General features: G+C 40.4%; 2 protein-coding genes across 11 annotated transcripts in view; both read left to right on the top strand.

The window, feature by feature from the left end:
* Positions 1-651: 651 nt before the first annotated feature.
* On the top strand, positions 652-3,425 carry LOC106643154 (Coiled-coil domain containing protein 151). The gene is given in 6 exon segments (XM_089589490.1): positions 652-831; positions 1,709-1,824; positions 1,911-2,303; positions 2,753-2,912; positions 2,984-3,142; positions 3,201-3,425. Coding segments are annotated over 6 exon segments (1,197 nt in total). The 5' UTR covers positions 652-687.
* Positions 3,426-7,138: 3,713 nt separating this feature from the next.
* The window catches only part of LOC106647396 (uncharacterized), a 39,438-nt gene continuing 24,212 nt past the window's right edge, over positions 7,139-22,364 (top strand). For 3 of the 10 annotated variants that reach the window (XM_089594548.1, XM_089594540.1, XM_089594497.1), the window contains exons 1-6: positions 18,222-18,960; positions 20,107-20,263; positions 20,420-20,468; positions 20,888-20,947; positions 21,340-21,588; positions 21,668-22,315. In XM_089594548.1, coding sequence (XP_089450674.1) covers positions 20,253-20,263; positions 20,420-20,468; positions 20,888-20,947; positions 21,340-21,588; positions 21,668-22,315 — 1,017 coding nt within the window. In that variant the 5' untranslated portion in view covers positions 18,222-18,960; positions 20,107-20,252. The other 7 variants (XM_089594503.1, XM_089594515.1, XM_089594510.1 and 4 more) reach the window with 7 other exon arrangements.

The following is a 22,364-nucleotide window of genomic DNA, read 5'->3' as shown; positions in this document are numbered from 1 at the left end:
CGAAGAAGCAGAACCTCCAGGAGGCCGTAGCCACGATCGACGAGGACAACATTCGCCTGCGCAAGAAACTCGACCTGCTCAAATACCGGAGCAACAAGGCACGTTTTCCCTCATTTCTCATTGCGAGCGCGTGCGTGGATTTGGTTTTTCGATGATGCGCGCGCGAGCCTTTACTTTTCCTTTTCCTTTTTTTTTTACCCTCGACGTCCTTTTCCTCTTGGCCACGGCTCGGGGAGTAACGAGGTCGGTGGCACTCGGTTTTAATTGATTTTCGCGTCGAGACGACGGAATGCGCGTTTCATTTGTCTTAATGAATCGCGAAATCGCGCGGTTTTTTCCCCACCCGGCAAAGGTAGGCTGTGCCATTTATTTTTCCGAGTAATCCGTAACAAGAAACGAGAAGGTAGGAAAAAAAGGAGGAGCAATAATCGACGCGCGTTGGTTCGACTGGTGAAAATGAAATTTCGTTCGCAGCATCGAAATCAATTGTCGCTGCTGTTGCAAAAGTACGAGGAGCTGATGGGCAGGAAGCCGCGGAAGAGCGGCAGAGCCAAGCCGCCGAGCCGGCGATTGAAAAAGGTTTTTTGAACTGATGATTTAGTTTAGATTTTTTTTTTCATCTATTAGTCACGTTTTTGTGTCCAGCAAATCGTCAAACTGGAGAATCAGCTGCACCGAGTGGGCGTGATGCAGATGGAGGCGGACACAGTGCGCAAAAAGTACCGATCCGTGAGGTCGAGTCTGAAGATGGACGCCTCGTTTTACGTGTCTTGCCTCGACGAGTTGGAGGGGAGCATACGCGAGCAGGAAAACGAAATCAAGCGACTGCAGGTATTTTTTTTTTCCTTTCCAATTATAAAACTTGGATGAAAATTGAATCAACCGTTTTACCAAGTACATTTTGATTTTTTATTGATATCACTAAGGGGTGTTTAATAATCGTAAGGAATACATTTTTTTTTTAATCGACACAATGATTATCAATCTGTTTGAAAATTATTAAATCAGATTGAGTAGAGTTGAAACTTTATACTGATTTTTTTCGGACTCATTTAATGCTCAATTTTTTGAAAGATAATTTTAACAACTGAATAAAAAAGAAAAAAAATTCTTTAAAAAAATATAGTAAACAATTTTTATTTTTTTTTAGACTCATTTAATGCTCAATTTTTTAACTGATAATTTTAACAATTAAAAAAAAAAAAGAAAAAAAATTCGCTAGAAAATCTAGTTAACAGCTTCAACTTTACTCAATGTGATTTAATAATTTTTAAGCAAATTCGTAACAATTAGAAGGGGTTCAAAAAATTGTTTTATGGAGTCATTGAAAATCCCATGTTATTTAAATTAAGAATTTTAATTTTAGGATGTAATCAAGAGATTTCAATAGGTATATAAAATTAAAAAAATAGAATTTGGAAAAAAGTACACCCTAATGTTTATGCGTGGCTTTAAATCTGCGGTAAATCAGAATGTGTCATAGAGATGAATGATCCCTCGGTAGGTATTAAAATCAGGCTGTGAACGAAAACGAGAAAAAAAAATACCGATGGCAAAATCGTATTTATAGAAGACAGCAGCCACTGAAAATTAAAAAAAAAAAATTAACCATTAAGAAAAAAAAAACCACTTTGATCAGCGAAAAATGTATCTATATGCAACTACCGAGTCGTTCTCAAATTTCGCATACGCAATTTATTCCAAACAGAAAGTAAAGGTGGAGGCAATGGAGCTGAGAGACGCGACGAGGGAGGCGCTGACGAAGCAGGAAATCGAGGCCATGCAAACGTCGAAGGAGCGCGAAAGCGCGATACAAGAGTTCAGGTGAAGACTCGCATCCCGAAAAAATTTGGGCCCAAAGAAAAAAAAAAAAAAAAAAAAAAAAAAACTCACCCCATTGCACCCCACAGAAAACGCGTGGAGGAGCGCAAACTCGAGCTCGAGCGCATCGAGCGCCACATGTTCTCGACGACGAGAACCAACGCGCCGAGGGACGACGACGACTATGCGCCCGAATCCCCGGAATCGGCAAGGGACGTGCCCCGGAGCGAGATCGACAGACTGGAGGAGGTGTTTGTCAAGCTGCGCAACGCCACCGGGGTGTCGAAGACGGAGGAGGTTCTGGACAGGTTTCTGGCCCAGAAGGCGACTCGGGAGAAGCTGAAGAAGATGCAAGCCGTCACCGAGGAGGAAAAGATGCGGCTCGAGAAGCAGAGGCAGCAGCTCACTGCCGAGATTGAGATGCAAAAGTTCTCCGAGACCAAGGACGCCGACCAGTAAGCCAATAGGGATACATTGTCGATGCTGGGCACGGATACTCTTTTTTTTTTTTTAATTAAAAAAAAATATAATTTCTTGCTGAAAACGCAAGGCTTATATTGATGCCGATTAAAATGTTGTAATTTGTACTTACAATCCAGTACTTGGGAACATTTTTCCAGCCAAACCAATGCATTAAAATTTTGACAAGAAAAAAAAATGGTAAACGTCTTTAAAAAAGTATTTGAACATTTAGTTAAATATCCAAAAGGTTTTCCAATTAAGTACCGGCTAGAAGAATGAAACGTTTTGTTTTTTCAGTATTGTAACTTAGTGACGAATGAAAAGTTCCTTTCTATTTTCTCCGAAAACAATTGCACTTTATTAAGAAAAAAAAAAGAAAAAAGTTTCCTTTGAAAAGTATAAAAAACCATGAGTTAATTGTGCCCAAGTCTGGCTATAGTTGCACCTGAGGGTTCGGTCGTTGTTTCAGGACCGCGGAAAAGTCAGATCGATTGAAACGGGAGATAGAGGAGCAGAGACGCAGGGAGGAAGACGCGCTGGCGAAGCGGGAGGAGCTCCAGGAGTCGCTGAGGAACATCGGGCGCTTCCTCTACGCGTTTTACCAAAAACTCCGCTCCGAGAAGACCGACGTATTTGTGATTGTACAGCCTGCATAAAAAAAAAATCGCCGGTGTTGAGTCTTGATTTGTTTTATTTTTAGGAGGAAAACGGTGTGGTGGTTGTGGAGGACGAAACCACTGGAGTGCCGGATTCGATGGAACTGCTGGACGAGCTGAACAACAACGTCAACGAGTTCATCGAGAACATCGGTGGCTCGGACAAGTACAACGACCTGTTGGACCAGATGCTCAGCGACAAGGTGGGGTTTTCGTGTGGTGGTCACATTTGAAAGTTTCGTTGACTTTTTGGGAACACAGATGGAAGCCTTGTCCCTGGGAGCATCGTCGGAGCAGACAAAAGAGTCGGTAAGCGTCGATGATCGGCCGCTGTTTTTCTTGTTCCCTACCGTTACGACTCCGGCGGCCCAAACTCAGCCCTCGGAGGACGAGGAGGACATACCGTCGAGGAGTACCATCAAGAGACAGGCGCAGCTGCTCGTCGACACCAAGAGTAGGAGGAAAGGCTTTGCTTTCAAGAGATAAACCTTTGGATGCCCGATGGTTCGTTGAGATTTTGGCAAGAGCAAGAGTATCGAGGATGCTTTGTGATACCTAATATTTTGTCTTCCCCCACAGGGATTTATCGAGAATTCACGAGGTAAGAGTCGAGATTCAAACGAAAGTACACGTTTTTTCTCTTCCAGGGAGAACTTTTCATACAAGATTTGCTAAACATATCATCGACTCTTTTGGATCGACGTGTGGCGTAGTTTCAAAATACATATACTTGATATAATTGTAGCATTAGAGATCGCTTTGATTACAATCAAACAATACTGATGTCACGGGTGTTTTAAAAAAAATATGCTCAAGATTCAAAACTGATGCTGCTCTCTCGAACAAGACTCGGGAATCTGTTTGGCTGTTAGTTCTAGGTTTCTGTCTTACCAAGTGATAGTAAGCTTCCGGGACATGAGACGCTGACTTGTACTGTTTTAATCAGCACACATGGAACATGTATGTTATTGTGGAAAATGTATCCAACCGGACGAGTTAAAAAAAAATTGAACTTTTATTAAAATTCATTTGTCATGCTGCCAACGCTTGATATTTCGATAAGTCAGGCATGTGAGGTGTGTTTCTCACGTCGCACCAAAGAGAGCAGCATCGGTTTTTGAAATCCATGTACTTCGTCTAGTTATGTAATTTCATTGTACTCGTACATTTGATGCCATTCAAATAAATAGTCGATGCAAAACATCAAAACCAGCACTCGTCACGATTTATATTTCCATGTAAACAAGTCTCGCGTAAGTGACGTTACGGTGCTTTTATTTGACTTTTCAGCATTTGTGTAACCGAATCAGTTTATCGGTATTTCCAATCACCGGTACTTCCTCAAACATTCGCACGCTCCTATCTTATATGTGGTATCAGTTGCCGCAGAAGGGAGGGCCCTTTAAAAATCTCGCGCGCTCTCGAGACGGCTCCTCGGCTTCTGGTTTCCCCGCGATTCACCTGCGATTGGTCAGAAACAAGGACGCCAGCACAGCGCAGCCAATCACCGGTGGCCGTGTACAGGAAACGCTGACTAGCGTAGTTTCGGCCGGAGCGCTTCGAATCGGAGGGCGACGGGTCATCCACAGCAGCGCTGTAGAACCCTTGTAAAACCACACGGAGATGTTGAACGCGGCAAGCTTCGAGGGTAGGAATTTTGACAGCAGCGCCGAGGGTCCCGTGTAAAACAAGGCAAGCGGGTAAAATGAAAAGCCGGGAGAGTCGTACCATCCGCGGGGGACGATCCAATGTCCATATGTATACACGTCTAGGTGTCTCTATAGAGGCTACGAGCTTGCGTCCAAAGAGAGGGAGAGCCGAGGCGCGCGTAAACTCGAAGAAAAATACATATTTTAATTTGACGAGCATCGTTCGCCAGCGCGTCCTACGAAGTTTGTCCTGTGTCCAAGGAGACGAGCCTCCGCGAGGCACATCTCCCCCCCGGGTGACGGCCAGCGGGTCTTGACCATCCGCTCCGTCGTCTCTCCCCGAGGTCCGGGCTGTGGTGCGCGCCTCCATTAGTTTCGGGAAGCCATCTTGACGCGTCTCGTCGACGCTCCTGGTTTTCCAAGCTGTCGTCGCGACTCGCGGCTCGATTAGCCCGAATTGCCGCGATAAACTCGCGCCGTGACCTTTTCCCGTGTTTTTCTCGCCGATTTTTCCCAAGGTTCGGGGACGTCGGCGCGATTGGGGCGAAATTTTTTTTCCAAGGTGCACGTAACGAGTATACAAAGGTGCAGGCCGCGAGTGTGTGTGTAATGTTGTATTTTTGTACATAAAAAACAGAAAAAGAAAAAAAAATCATCTATTTTTTGTTGTTTTCTTGTAAAATTTATTTGTCGATGTGTGACAATTTGTTTGTACAATTTGTTTTGGACTCTACCCTTGAACCATTGTAAGATAAAAACAATTGCTCTTTTTTTTCATCCATATTGTACTGTTGGTTGGCTCTATTGTTGCGCAGTTGTTCGATACGCGAGAAATAATGTTATAAATAATGATGACGATGACGATGATGATGATCGAACAACGGGCTCAAACACACAGGAAGCACAACTTGACGCAATATTGTGAAAATCAATGCTCTGTATAATCTCTCTGTCGCTCGGCGTCCAATGACAAAAGTAAATAATTATCATAATTATTGCTTTTTTTTTATTTCATTCTTTCAATAATAAATTATTTTTCTCTATTCACTAATGTTGTACTTTACAAGTATACATATGCATATAAATATATACACACATGATACAATTTTTCGTGTAACATCCTGCAAAATATCGACACGTCGTAATGATTTAGTATACATGCATTAGGTGAAAATGTAGAGGCTCGGCTCTCTTGAAACGCAAGAGAGTTAAATCAACGGAAGTGTCAAGCACAATGGCTAAATGAATAATATTTTTCCCACAATACAGGTGCCATTATTCCCCGCAAGCAATGGAAGTTTCTCGAACATCAAGTGCCTACGTGACGAAGCGGGCGTTTCGTCAATTTACTCGAGTAGTCCCCAGGCCTGTATAAAAATGGCCGACAGCATCGGGCGACGCGTCAGTTATTCTCGCCTCTTCCTCGGCTCGAACGCATCGTCGTCGTCACCATCCTTGCGCGCATCCGTGTACCTCTACGTAATAACTAACAAAAGAAAAAGAAACGCGTAGTACCGCAACACGCGCGTGGGGCTCGTTGTTGTCGTTCTGCTACTGCCTCGATCTCTCGATTCAGCACTGGTAACAATCAAACAATCAATAAATTCAGTAAATAAAGAAAAAAAAAAAAAAAAAAAAAAACAAACAAACAAACAACCGTAAAAAAGTAACAGGAATCTTTTCATTCATGACTCTGTGTGCGCGCAGGTAAGGACGCGCGCGCAAACTCTGTAAGCCACAGCTCGCCATTCACACGCAAAATCCGCGAGATTGCGTACCCGAGTAGGTATATCATTAAACCTCCCTCGTCCTTGACTCTAGAGAGTAGATATAAAACTGTAGAACCCCAACGGAGACTCTCGAGAATCGAATGAATAGTGCAGGCTCGTCGAGCGATTATTGTCCCGCAAATGAAACGAGCGGAGAATCGCATGGAGAAAAGACATTCGGATAAGTATATACCCTTGGTGGTCGGTGGGAGACATTACAGTTTACCACGTATGAGAGTAGAGGGGCACATATAATCATCATCGCCATGTTTTGTTATCGAAGCACACAGAACAGAGCAGGGGCTTTATTTTAAGAAAGTTAAAAGGTGCATTTTTCACTGTTCGCGCATGTGCAGAAACCAATATTTAACTTCTGCACATGTGCAGATGACCAAAATACGTTTAAAAGTGGACGCTTGACTTCTCCAAGATAAAGCCCCAGGGGCTTTATTATAAGAAAGTTAAAAGGTGCATTTTTCACTGTTCGCGCATGTGCAGAAACCAATATTTAACTTTTGCACATGTGCAGATGACCAAAATACGTTTAAAAGTGGACGCTTGACTTCTCCAAGATAAAGCCCCTGGCCTTTCCAACTTTGGCGCATGCGCTTTTCGTTATACATAACGCCGCAGAGCATAAGCTATCATCGGTGAATATCGGTGTATATATATAGATCCACCCGCACCCACACCTAGTGAGTAGAATGTTTTATCCTTTTCGCTCTCGTAAGTTCGTGTACATTTGTGTTGGCGACGGGCCCGCCAAGTATGTAGTTACAGCTGTGGTGAGCTTCAGTTGTGAGTCGAGAACACCTCCGCGCGTACCACGACTTTGTAGTAATAAGTACTTCGTGCGGTGTGCGTCGACGATACCGGGCAGCAGCTGCAGCACGCGCTGTCGGTGCTTTGCCTCCACGTAGACACATACACTTACACAAGTGCGTGCTCGTCATCTCCCGGCATTATTATACACGCTTACCTACGTCTGACCTAAATATGGCATAATATCGTTACCTGTTCACGCACAGTACTCGTCCAGGATGCCGTACTTCAACATTTCACGTAACTTGCAGTAATTTCAGGCACGAATGGAACGTCCTTTGGTACAGACGAAAGGTGATTAAACTTTTAGGTCCCCTGGATCAATTGAGACTTTTTCAAAATCTTCTTTCTACAATGAATTTTCCTTATTATCATGTTTTCAAGTACTCATACTTACGACATTCTGTAATAGTCGGGTTACCTCCACGTTTCTTCTTCATCGTAATATTCACTCTCTCGGTACATAATATTGTCATTAACACCCTCTTCGTCGATGGGCCTGACCCACCAATTTTAAAAGGCCTTCTATTCTCTACATCGTCAATTGGGCCGCTCACGGCAGACCGGCGTGGTGTAGCACATGTAAAGCTCCGCGTGTTGATGCGAACGCGACCTGAAAAGAGAAACGGATGATGAGCGGCGTGGCTTTTTTTCCCTAAGCGCGGAGAGTGTGTGTATACACGTGTGTGACCATCGAAAAGTCGGTCGTGGCCGATTTTCTGTCAAGAAAAGTCATTTTTCGGTCGTCCCGGCTATACACACGCATCGCGTAGTTCGGTTTAAACGTAAACATACACACGCGAGAGAGAGAGAGAGGCTTGCGCGCATTGCAGAGATTCCAGAATCAGTATAGGTAGGGAGAGTGTAAAGCCAAATAATTTTCTCTCACCCTCATTCTGCACTAAGCTCCTTTGACTTTCCAGCTCTCTTTTTCTCTTATCCACACACTTGTATACACAAAGTGTCACCCTTTGCTGACGCGTGTCAACTACAATCGTTATTATAATAGTACAAAATGGCAAGGTCATTCGAAGATGTTACACACGGTACGCAAAACAAAATTAAAAAAACAAGTAGGTCAGAAAATTTTCGAGGAAACAAACACTCATGTATACACATGCTCGTGACTTGAAAACAAAGGAAAACTCCAGTCCCCTTTTTCTCGTATCTCGTGCAAATGTATAACCGTGAACGTTGTTGTATACTTATATAGTTTAGTGTCCGACAATTGTAGCCTGGTGAAATACTGCACCAAGTTTCAGTGAAGCCGGAATTTATTTAAAAATTAAAAAAAACAAATACATTTACGTGCAATCAAAAGCAAAGCTACGGAAAGTGCATTTGGTAGAGTAGGTAACATGAGTTAACACGATATTTATATAATAGTAAATCAATGAGTGAGATGAGATGACAAGCAGGTGCATGGCTAAATCCAAGTCCTGTTGTGTGGTATGGATCTCGCACCCGAAATCCAGTAAAGTACGCATGCATGAACGTCCCCTGTTCCTTTTTCTTGACCATAAGTCCCTGATGCACTTGTATGATTTAAAAGAAAGGAGAGCGCGATTATTCATGAGTCAAAAAAAAGAATTAAGATTCTCGAAGCGATTTTTCTCACGAGCTCTCTGTTAAACAGTGTTGTTACGGTCTTGGAGTTGAGGTTATGAAGGCCTGGGAGGTTTTGTTAGTAAAATTTTGTTGCTATTTATTATTGAGAAAGAGAACGAACGAAAGGATGTAGGGAGAAAGATATGTCAAATGCTCAAACTTACGCATGGCTTGTGGGAGGGAGGCATTGCAATTCGGAAATTCCGCGCGGACTCTCTTATCTCTTCTTTCTTTCTACCACGGTAGTCTTATCTCTCCGGTGTAGGGGAAAACTTTGAAGAAGGTGTACAGTATCAAACGGGTGCAGAGAAGATGAACGATATATACATTCCACGCTGTAAATAAGTACACAAAACACGGGGATAAAATCTCCTTATGACCTACTACCGGTTTTCACGTAGATAGACACACTGTCTAGCGTTTGCCCGTTACTTATGTACTTACACGAGAAGGTTCAGGTTCACGAAGAATGACGGCCAGTTGGTCCAAGTGCAAGGATGATTAATTATGATGACTGCAGGTACTCCTCTCTCTCTTTCGCGTTGCTGCAATCCATGAGTCATTTTTACGTTTGTACGAGATAACATCTTCCTCCTTTCTCATTCGTTCCTATAAGTACATTAGAGGTTTCAAACTTTTGCTTCTCCCGCGTTGATGCCTATAATTTGAGATTTATTTATTTGGTTTGACTGCGGTATACAACCGAGATGACGGGTTTTTTACTTACTTTCTTCAAGAACAAAAAGCCTCTTTCGGAAGAATTGTTTGAAAATAGCAAGCAACTCGATAACTCTCAACACACTCGTACAGAACGATTGCTAGGTTACTAGGAGATAAATAAAATTCCCCCTTGCAAAAGTACACGGAAAGTTCGTGTTTCTTTTAATCTTAATGCAGAATGTACTTTTCCAACATAACCCAAGATAACGTTGTCTCGTTACTTTCCTGTTTATTCCATTCTGCAACAACTAACGTTTTGTTCGTATAACTAGAGGGCGAAAGAAACAAAATACGAGTTCTTCGGTCACTGACTACATTCGCACACTTCCACGAGTTATCAAATGAACAAAACTTGGCACTACAAAGCCAAACTTACAGTCTCCGTTTTTAGAAACAACAACCGCAACGAATTTCAACCAAGTCTTTAATGTTTAAACGCTTTTACGCAAATTTGCACATACATACAAACAATATATACGACACAGGTCCACAGGTGTATGTACTTATTTGTATTACACATGCTTTTGCTCTTTACCGGCGATTACACGGAACTACGGATACTCATTCGGTCAATGCGGTGCAGGCGGTTATAGGTAAAGCTATATGATATATATGGTGCAAAATAAGAGAGTTCGATGAACGAAGCACAGGAACGCGAACCGACATGTGGATGCGCCTATCATATATATTTTTTAATGAGTATACGTATATGTGCAGCAGAGCTGAGGCCCGAGGGTAGTCAAAAATTTAAACCAGCCGCCATTTTCGTAAAAAATGAGATACATTATGATTTGTTGAGACTGTAAATATTTTTGTCATGTTTTATTTTGGTAAAGAGTTATGTAGTAATTAAAGTAGTGCAGTAGTACCATATAGTCAATTTTATAAACCAACCGCAACTTTAACCTACAGATAGAAAATAAAAAATTGTTCAAGAAAACGCTATTTGTGGCAAGATTAGAGTTTATCTTTTACTTGAAAATCGACCGTCGATTCATTTTTTTAAGGTCGAATTTCGAGTAGAAGATAAATTTTAATCTTGCCGCAAATGGCACTTTAGCAGCAAAACATTTTATTTTCTATATGTTGGTTTATGTTGCGGCTGGTTTATAAAATTGACATGACATGACTTTATTCACTACATAACTTTTTACCAAAATGAAATATGATAAAATTATTTTGTAAATCCATGTATTATAAGGTTCCTCAATTATACTGGGAGTTGCGGTTGATTTAGATTTTCGATCATCCTTGGGTCACATGCGCGGTTTTCAAGCAGTCGACGCGCAGCCACAAACCATTGCCGCCGTTTTCGGTTTTACGCTCCGCTCTTCGCTCCATCGTGTTCCATGAGTTCCATCACCCTTGGCTCTTAAACCTGTGTATTCTTATAAAGTAACAATACCAAGTCCAACGTCATGTTGCACATCACGTGCCAAAGATTGGGTGACGGTGTCTAAAAGGGACGTCAGCTGGTGCAACAGCTGCGAGTCTAGAAGAAGGTGTGCTAGTGCTAGTGCGCTATACATCCCCACCCTGGCGTGTGAACAGGGATGAGCGTGTCATTTATGTCACGTCGTAAATTTAATTTACGACACGTCATAAAAAATGAGTTTATTACATTTAGTGAATTTACGACACGTATCGCGAAAATACTATTTTTTCTAAATGGCAAACAAATTAATTTAGGGAAAATTACAAAAACACTTCCTAGTTGACGTATAAATGTGAAAAGGAATATTTATTTTAAAATATCTTACCTTTCTGGATTCATTATCTTAAAATCTGGGTACAATTTTAACTTTACTAACAGACACAGCAGAAAAAACAACGTTGTATTGAAAGTGTATGATCGATTTTATACTTCTTTTACAAGCAACTATAAATTTTTAATTAGTACACGAGCATATACATATATTTTATTAAGTTTTCATAACCAAAAATTCACTTTTGTGAAACCCGTGTTATTTATTACATAAATGACATAAATTATATAAAATACACAGGTGAGTCCATCAGCCACCGAACTGATCAACCAATCAGGACGTTGGATCTTGCGACCTTCCATCTTGCATTTTCTACCAATGAGAGCAGAGAGCGCGTGGTTCGGTTGTGACTTGTAGTTGACGATGAACAAAAAAATTTTAGAAACATGAAGTAGTGATAATGAATAATGAAAATTAGTAATCTAATTACCTATTTATTAATCAAATAAATATATAACTATTTTTGTATCAATGAGACAATATCCAACAATATTAACTTAAAATAATTTTTAACGAACAAATTTCATAATCTTTTTTTTCTGATGAGAACGTTTAGTATCAGAAATAAGTTTTTTATTAACTTCCCTTAATCTAATATTTTAAAAACATACATCGAGAATTAATCACATACCGTTCTTTGGGATAACCTTCATATTACATGCTTCTGCCCATTTTTTTGCCACTTCTGAATTTTTTGGAAATGTGAAAAATTGCACTGATTTACCAGTAACATTTTCGCTGCGATTTTTACACTTTTTTACAGTACATCCAGTCATAATAATCCTATATTTACAAGTGCACGCACTGAAGACTTACACAATAAGTTCAATTATTTACATCGCGCAGCAGACGCCAAGAATATTATATATGCTCTAACCGAACCACGCGCTCTCTGCTCTTATTGGTAGAAAATGCAAGATGGAAGGTCGCAAGATCCAACGTCCTGATTGGTTGATCAGTTCGGTGGCTGATGGACTCACCTCTAATGCACGTGACGTGTCGTAAATACCTCCTGACTATAGATTTACCTATCCCTGCGCGTGAATCGTCGGCACCCCACGTTCCACACTTCCACAGTACAGTTTTCTCTCTCCGTTGTATTGCGGCGCTGATGCTCACATGCTCAGAGAGATAGTTTTCTCTCTCACTCTTCCCTTTTCCCTCTCCGGCCTCTCCGCCGTTCGGAACTTCGAATCTTCTGCTGGAGTGTGTTTTGCGACGTTGCCACGTGTTGTGTTTTAACTGGTGTATATATGTGACATTTTGTGTGTATACATTGCACTTTTTCTCTATACACCAGTTGACGGTCAAACTTGAATTGTTGTTGTAGCTATACAACTTACTTAATTCAATTTTCATTGAGGTTTTGTAGAAAGTGTTCCTTGACGTTTAATCGGACAATGCCAAGGTGTACAAAATGACACGACTCTGGCACGAACTTTTTCTTCTGACGTGCGTGTCTAGTGCCGATTAGCTCCCCAAAGTCACTCATTTGGAGAGCAAGTTCAGTGAGCAGTTCAGTGTTTCTTCATTGATCTCAAGTTCATTGAACGTTGTGTAAACATTGTTGACTCCGCAGTACTTGGTGTTGTACTTCTGTTGAAAAGTAAGTTGAGGAAAAAAGCAAGTTTGCTTAAACGTGATGCTAGTTTGTAGGTACTGTTTTGTTACCTTGGATCATTGCAAACAAGACCATTGATCACGATCTTCCATGTTTCTAACTAATCAGTGTACGTATTGTTCGATTGTTATCCTGCTTTTTATCAAAAACCACATTCTTTTGTTGAACTATGTCACTTTTTGCTTAACTAATTGATCATTTTCATACATCAGTATTCCTAACCTCGAAAATGGTGTTGTCAACAACTCACTTTCATTTCACTTGGCATACAAGAACTTCAGTTTTCAGCTGCAAATACTTTTTTACTTGAAAAATTACTATTCAAAATCGTAACCAGCCATTGAAAATAAATAGAATTTACATTTGCAAGCTCACACTTAAGCTTGTACTCGTTTCTTTGCTTCTGCCTAACCATGTTTGGCTAATATTGTCAAACAATTTCAACTGTTTTTCTTATACTTGAAATTATTAATCATCTCTTGTAAATGTTTGCAAAAATACAATAAATTTTTAGTAAGTTAGTTTTCTCAAGTCAAGTTCATCTAAGATATCGGGTTAAAAATACTATGCCTGTAATCGATGATGTACCTTTCTTCTTCCACAAGATTTGTGATCATACAAACAAATTACACTGAAAATAGTACACATTCTCAATAATATAAACATATAAACATAATTTACAAGTAAAATCAGCAGTGAAGTATAAGCTCTATGAAACATTTTCCACAAATGAACAAATGAAAAAAAAACACTGATTTATTGCTAATAAATGTGTACATGCTTGATAATAACAAATACTTCATGTCTGTAAATTAATATTTGGTTATCAACCACAGATCACGAAAACCATGATTTAAAAACACAATAACCAGATCACTTGAGAATTGGGACGAAAAAGGGATGTCTTTGTACCAATTAACTCCAAGGGTTTGACCTCAAAATAAGTAGAACCGTGAGCCCAAGGGGTCATAGACCCCTACCAAGGCAACCACTGTCCAAAAAAAAAAAAAAATAACCAACACACACCTTAATCCCCGCCCCACCACCTCTACTCTCCGTATCATTTATATACGTATACATGTCTGTCTCAAAAAAAGCCTTGGATTTCGAGTAGAAAGAAAGGAGCAAGTTTTTGTGGGAGCAAGGGAGTAAGAAAGAAAGTAAGAAAGAGATGAGAGAAACGATGACGTTGTACTTACACTTGCCTATATATGTATAAATCGTGCCGGTGTGCGCGGGAGCAAACGTTTCCCGCGCTCTGGTGCTCTGTGATGCTTTGATAAGTGAACAGGGGGAAAAAAAATCCGAATGGGACGAGCAAAAGAGCAAGGGGACGTGTCATAGGTGGTGTTGTACCGGTTCTTATACCATTACCACTGGCCTCAACTAAGATTTTTTCTACCCTTTCTTCCTCCCCCGCATTCACTCACATTTTCAAAACTTACTTTGGCAACATCGCCCACATCCTTGTACACCATGAGAGTACCATTACACGAGTAATTCCATGAAAAAATTCTCCAATTGAAATTCAAACAATCACTCAAAATTAAAAAAAAGAAAACGTTTTGGGAGAAAGATTTTTTTTCATATCAAGAAACTTCAGAAATGAGAAAGAAATTCGTGCTTAGGACTTTTTTTTTATCCAAGAAATAATGTCACTTTCGTCGCTCAAGAAAATGGTACTTTCTTCAGGGACGGGGAAATAATTTTCATTAATTTTTAATTTGAAAAAAAAAACCTGAAAGTAATCCTTAAAATTAGGTAAAAAGGGTCCAAAGTCCTGACCTCTTGTGTCCTTTAAAACCCCAAAGGTTCGTCTAAACAACTATTGTTTATTTTTTGAAGGACACATGAAGATTTCCAGCACGAAATGTCTCACTTACGCATACCAAAACATAAATATTTTTTCCTCCCTTGTCCCAAACGCACAACTTACTTATCCATTGCTACGAAAAGAGGAACTAAACTTCGAAGCAAGGCAAGAAGGTTGTAGGATGAACCGTAGCAGATTAAAGTAGTCCCCTTGCTATACAGTCTATTGTATAATCCCACATACGCTGCACCTGTATATGTATATACCGAGTCCATTCATCTTTTCACCCTCGTTCATTCATTCCCTTCTTTTTTTTTTTTTTTTTTTTCATTTATTGACTGAATCTACAGGTACATGATCCGTTGGCGAACTGCAGGTATAACAAGATAATGACTGCCAAGGCGCACTTGATGATCACTTATATCGAAAACGCGTGTACCTGTACACATTGTAAAATGGGACAATTGAGTTTGAAGAAAAGCCACACGGTCCCTCCCTCCCCCTTTTAGATATCAACCCCTGCTTGCTCCTCCCAAGTGGTGTAGACCTACCCATAATGTGCACTCTATTGTATTAATACCCGACTTGTGTGATACACTATACATCATAGGTACACTTAACTCGACAAATACCAACCCCTGCAATAATTTCATTTATCGTGCAATAGACGAACGCACCCCCGCACACACATAATATCATATATATGTACGAATAGTATATCAGGAAAATTGGGAGCAATGCGTTTCATCACATATCGGTTCTGGCGCGTGTAAGTTTATCGCTCGTTTAAGTTTTTTAATTAGTCGACGTCCGGTGGTATCGACAACTATTTTACAATTATAACAGAGTCCACGTTTGTGATTAAAAAAAAAAAAAAAAAAAAAAAAAAAAAGAAAGTGTACGTGACCAAATGCACGTATTTTTTTCGGCTCTTCAGCGATATTTTATGATAAGGAAAAAGTGAAATCAGGAAAATAACTAGATAATAGTTTTTGAGGGAATCGTCAAATTACTGGTCGTTAAACATACATATGCTTGTGTACGTCCGTGTGCACGCGCGTGCGGCTTTATCTAACTGTAACGTGTGCAATCGGTATATGCGCTTCGATTCCTTGGACAATGTGTTTTCGCCTCCAAACTATGCCCATTTCGAAAATATGATAAAGAAAAAAAAAAAAATGTATTATCAAGAAAATAACTAGATAATAGTTCTTGAAAGAATCGTCAAATCACTGTCCGTTAAATATGTATAGGATTGTGTATGTACGTGTGCGGCTTTGTCTAACTTTAACGTGTGCAACCGGTATGCGCTTCGATTCCTTGGACAATGTGTTTTCGCCTCCAAACTATGCCCATTTCGAAAATATGATAAAAAAAATGTATTATCAAGAAAATGAATAGATAATAGTTCTTGAAAGAATCGTCAAATCACTGTCCGTTAAATATCTATAGGATTGTGTATGTACGTGTGCGGCTTTGTCTAACTTTAACGTGTGCAACCGGTATGCGCTTCGATTCCTTGGACAATGTGTTTTCGCCTCCAAACTATGCCCATTTCGAAAATATGATAAAGAAAAAAAAAAAATGTATTATCAAGAAAATAACTAGATAATAGTTCTTGAAAGAATCGTCAAATCACTGTCCGTTAAATATCTATATGATTGTGTATGTACGTGTGCCGCTTTTTCTAACTTTAACGTGTGCAACCGGTATGCGCTTCGATTCCTTGAACAATGTGTTTTCGCCTCCAAACTATGCCCATTACGAAAATATGATAAAGAAAAAAAAAAAAAAAAGAAAAATGTATAAGTATCAAGAAAATGAATAGATAGTACACCTACAAGGGGGTCGTCAAATCACCGTCCGTTAAATATATACACGCTTGTGTATGTACGTGTGCCGCTTTGTTCGAGGCTTTGTCTATTATATCTTAATCATGTGCAACTGTATAAGCTCCAAATTCCTTATCAAATGTTGCAATACGTAGGTATGTACATTGTGTTCACACGCGCTTACCGCGCATACGGAAGAACGGGGCACGTTGGTGCAGGGATGACATCATAGAAATTTGGAACATTTGTAGTCCGCAAGACCAACTGGTCAAAATTTTTCTTACCATGAGCCCAAAGTGCAACTTCCCCCCCCCCCGGAGGGCGTAAAAACCTTGCTGCCCGCGTAGGCCAAAAGTAATTACAAGGGCGCAAAGTGTGACTCGAGGGTACAAAGCGGCAGTTTGCACTTTGAGCCCATGGTAAGAAATGGTCGTTTTCGTCGGATAAGTGCCATCGTCTCCGGGGGTATTTTGCGTAAGTTAGCCACGAAGCGATGGCGAATCCTATTTTTCCTACCAAGGGCATACCCGACCCTCAAAAACGCCCAAGGTCGGAAATGGTACATTACGTCACCATAGGGCACAAAGTTTAAACATGAGCGCCCGAGTCGCGTATAATATTTTTCCGACCTTGGGCGTTTTTGGGGGTCGGGTATGCCCTTGGTAGGAAAAATAGGATTCGCCATCGCTCCGTGGCTTCCTTGCGCAAAATACCCCCGGAGACGATGGCACTTAACCGAAGAAAACTACTATTTCTGCCCGAAGACCTAAAAAAATGTTTAGATGGAGCCGTGTGAAGCTAATCTTTCACTCAGTCGTGATCTATAGATTTCGTGGCATTAACAAAAAACAATAAAAAAAAATAACATCCGATTTACCCGAGTTTAATACTTGACGAATCGTATGAATAAAATATATATATGTACAAGTCGGTTGTTGCTGATTTCTCCCCAAAACTATGCGCATACAACGAGAAAACCGCAAAAGCTCGCGAGCTGTAAAAATAAGGCATTGGGTTCGTTCAAACCCCCCTTTGGTGGTCTGGGACCAAAAAACATAAAAAAAACACGCGTTCGCGAGAAATTGGTTCTAGAACCGATCGACTCGGACTTTTGGTCTCGTGAACGCGTGTTTTTTGTTGTTTTTTGGTTCTAGAACTTAACCAAAGGGGGGTTTAGACGAACCTCATAATAAATCCGTGGTGCAATTATCATGAAACTCGAGTGAAGACAATCGCACCGCTCGATTTAAAACGACCGCGCAATGAAAATTTGTTTAAACTAACGAAAAAATTTCCCAGATATACAGTATCGATGATCCTTTTGAAAACACCATCGACGGAACAATCAAAATTTTTTATTTCTCATTGGAGTACTAAGTACATTGGACACAAACGAAAACGTGAAAAGTGTACCAACTCGCCCCGTCTTCTCCTGTAATCGTCGAAACGGCATACGTGTACCTAACACGCACCGCCCGCGCGCATCCGACAACACACGAAAGAGAGACGAGCGTCGCCGAGCGTCGCCGAGCGGTGGGGACGGCACTAGCTATAATAACCCCGCCGCTGTCGGCCGGAGCGCCAGAACGCCATGTTGAATGGTCGTACGCTGTACTGTTTTTATATACCGCTGCTATATACTTTGCCGAAATAATACTGTTCCGTCTTCCGTCCCCGTGAGTTTTGAGCAGAAAGAAATAGAACACGAATAAAAATTGGAGAAAAAAAAAAACAACCTCGGTGGTGACCGGGGAGCTTGCTCCTCGCAGTGCGTGTCATAATCCTCGATACACTTATTGCTCTCGTGGCCCACAAAACATTCCCCCCAGTGCTTGTGCAGTGTGTGTGTGCACCTACCTACTTATATGTTGGTATAAGGTACCAACTACCTAATACCTATAGGTAGTCCTGTAGTGGAAAAAGTGTGTGGAGAGAGAGAGAGAGAGAGAAAACACGAGGAAGCTGTACTTTTCTTAACCTGGATAGATAGCTCGTATAATTGTTCCGCACACCCTAATACTTACTACAACTGATTAATGTGTAAAGAGGTGTACATTACTTGAGTGTATGTTTTCTCTCTCGGTTGCCCTGCAGCAGCTCGCAAAGAGACGCGTGTTCGTTCGGCTATCGACTCTCTGTATACACGTATACATACATATATATATATAAGTGCCGTGAGAAACCTTGTGTGTTGCTATTGCATGGATAATCGGAGCAGCCTTGAACTTTGAGTGCATACGTGGGTGTTGTGAGTGATATTAGATCGAGGAGACGACGTCTAAGTCATCAGGAGGTGGAGGAGGAGATATACTTGAAAGGACCCACCGTGGCCACTTACTTACGTGCATGTAAATACATCATATATGATATCTGCACTAGGGCTGGGCGCTCTCTTAACATCAGACTTCCCGAGAGGAGGTGGTGGGTATCTTTCGTCCTATACTCGGGCTCACGCAGCTCTTCACATGGGCTTGAGCATGTCTACCTCTACCTACGTGGTGAGGAGCTTCTTTTTCGTGGCGATTTCACTCTGAATTACAAGGGTCTGCTAGTTGACGTGGTTATCACGAAGTAGGGGTTCATGAAAGCGAAAAAATAAACTTCGTTGTGAAGTTTTAATAGTTTAGAGTCGTTGGTATGATGCTTAGGGAGTCGGAAAAAACAACGTGTTGTAGCATCCCAAGATTTCTATTTGATCGAGACACCTCTGTATTGTTTTAAACTGATTTCAGCTAAGCTTAACCTCTGTAATTTTCTCTCCTCCAATCAAATTCTTTATTTTATTGACTAAATGTCTGATGTCACAAGGAAACATGTAATATTTATGACTAAGTTTAGTAAAATTCTGTGTTTGTGTGGATTGTTATGCAAGGTTGAAAGACAAGGTTCAAATCTCACACTTATACAATTACCTCTTATCAACATTAGGTTTCAATCTCTTTGTAGCAGTCAAGGCAATGCTTATCTCGAAAATTTGGTAGTTTGATATTATTAAAAGTTGTATACAGATGTTTTGCTGTTAATTCAGGTGAACTGAACAAGCTTAAAACATTCTTTTTACCAGTCTTTTACACTTTAGCTGCCAATTATACTTTTGAAGTATTTTTATTCATATTTGTGCAGTTTTATATTACACCTCGTGTCCATTATTACCTACTCCAGACTTTATTTTACTGAAGTTTAATTAAAGCAAAGATATGATGCACTTGTCTTTGAACTGTTCCTGGCAAAATTTCAAAGACTTTAACCACAGGGCTGGTCTGTGGTGCTGATCCCATTTAAAATTTACAATTAAATTTCTGTGTTGAATTAATGAAACATAGAGTCATGAAATAAAAATTATGATGTTACAAATTGTTTTTCAGCTTTTTCTACTAAAATTGTTGATAAATTATAAATTAGAAAAAAAATTTACTTTTGAACTTGATTTGAAAAAAAAATACTTACAAATATATTTACTTAATAACTGGATGACAACTCAAAGGTTGAGAATCCATTTAGTACTGTACAAAGTGCACACAAATTGAAATTTATTTTATAGCAATGGTTTTTTCTTTATTTTTACAGATGTTGCTAGTATTGAGAACTTCTGCTGGTAGCACGGAGACCCAGTGTTGTATGCAGGGCTGACAATTAACCCGCTACCATTTGGTAGATGAAGTCTTGTCAACCTGAAGCAGTTACCTGCTACTTAGCATTTATGAACATTTTACATGTCAAAAAAGCAAGTTCACTTTTAAAAAATAAAATTTTTTACATTCTAAAAAATTTTTTCTAGTGGTTTTTGTGAAAACAATTTTTTCGTATAAGGTGCATTATTTGAATTATTAAAAAAGAAGAAACATTTTTTTTTAATTCTAATAGAAATGGTCCGTTTCAGAATCGAAAGCAACATGCAGCAGGTGGATTCTGTTACACAGAACAATTCGGTGAGCATCCACTTGTCTCACAATACATTTTTTTAAATCCCAGTTTAAGTTGTATACCACAAATTGCTATACTGCTACTTTATTATTTTTATTTTTGTAAAAAAAAAAAAAATAGAACTACAAAAAAATTACTTTGAGTACAAGTTGTTGCATTTAATCAAAAGTAAAATAAAAAGCACCCAATTGCAATTGTTAAGTAGGGTTTGGTAAAATCTCGTTTGAAGAAGTAATTTCAGTAATATTACTTGTAAAAGCAATCTTGGAATTATTTTAACATTTAGCTTATAATCTGCTTTTAGTTAATGCTTATAGATGTAATCATATAGAATAGCGTATAAGAATTAATAGTCCTTTTTTTCTTAGATGATGATCATGTACATTTGTTAATTATTTGTTTTTCTTTTTGTTTGACTGAATAGAGTGTGTATGAATTGCAGTTAGATGTGGAGGAGCGAGAAAGGCTGTGTAATATACCGAAGGTGAGATATCTCATTGATTACAGACTGTTTCAGATTATGTCGAGGATACATTTGCCTTCTTGTCTTCCTATTACCATTAATTGTACCACCTATTGATATACTATCAATTGCTGCACAAGTATTATCCTCGACATAAAAGTAGATAGTTTCAAATACAGTAGTTTTAAGTAGCAAAACACTCAAATCCTACAAACATGGAAAAACATTACTTAAATTGAGTTGAAAAATCGCACATGTCACAATTATGCACAGTAACGCAATATCAAAGCACAAAAACACAACCTGTAAGATTACATTTAGTAAAAATTCGGATAATACAAAAGACGAATGATCCCAAATATCGTTAAACAAAATAAATTTATGTGAATTTCGTTTTGGGCCGTTTGATGCAGACGAGCGCTACTGGCAAGACCGCGACGGCGCCAGCCGCTCCACAGAAAGAGCCGCCTCCACGGGAAGAGCCTGTTGTGGAGCCAGTTAATGGCATTGTGCAGCCACCGGTAGTGCCACCACCAAATCGGCTTGGCCGAAACACAAATCAATTGCAATTCTTGCAAAAGGGTGTACTCAAACCAGTATGGAAGCACCAATTTGCGTGGCCCTTTCAGCAGCCCGTCGACGCGAAAAAGCTCAATTTACCCGTGAGTATGACGTAACGCATTGAAACATTCTCCCGGGCGTATGCCGACGTAAAGATGTAAACGAAACACTTTGTCTCAGGATTACCACAAAATTATCAAACAACCAATGGATCTGGGTACGATAAAAAAGCGTCTAGAGAACCAGTATTACTGGAGTGGCAAAGAATGTGTTCAAGACTTCAACACGATGTTCACAAACTGCTATGTGTACAACAAGCCAGGCGAGGACGTCGTGGTCATGGCACAAACCTTAGAAAAGCTATTCCTAACAAAAGTTGCACAAATGCCAAAGGAAGAGGTCGAGCTAGAGCCGCCAATGCCGAAGGGCCCGAAGGGCAAAAAGCCCACGTTGGGCCGTGTCGGTACCGTTGGCATGCTACCTGGAGGCGCGCTGAATCGCGGAAGGCCAGCCTCGGCTACGGCGACGATTCCGTCAAGCCTGCCCAACAGTTTAGTCCTGACGCAGGCACCAGGCGCACTCGGTTCTATTCCTACGGTGGCCGGTCTGACGTCCCAAGGGCTTGCGCCGCCTACCATGCCTGGCAGTAATGCCACGACGATAGCACCACTTCCGGGACCAGCACCGACCATACCCGGCGTTACGGCAATGACGGGGCACAACTCCCTGCCAACGCCGATCGTGCCTCCGGCGACGAGCTACCATGCTCAGTCGGCTATGGACACGTCCGTGGTGCCGCCTCAGGTTAGTCTGGGCTATTATCATGCGGTACGTTCATTTTTTCATATTCACCCTTAGTAGTTGTGTTGGACATCCT

Source organism: Copidosoma floridanum, unplaced genomic scaffold, assembly GCF_036245765.1.
Source record: "Copidosoma floridanum isolate Cflo_tuat_1 unplaced genomic scaffold, Cflo_Japanese_pri ptg000001l, whole genome shotgun sequence".
NCBI classification, from domain to species: domain Eukaryota; kingdom Metazoa; phylum Arthropoda; class Insecta; order Hymenoptera; family Encyrtidae; genus Copidosoma; species Copidosoma floridanum.
Note: the sequence above shows the minus strand (reverse complement) of the source record. Positions and strands in the feature narration are given on the sequence as shown.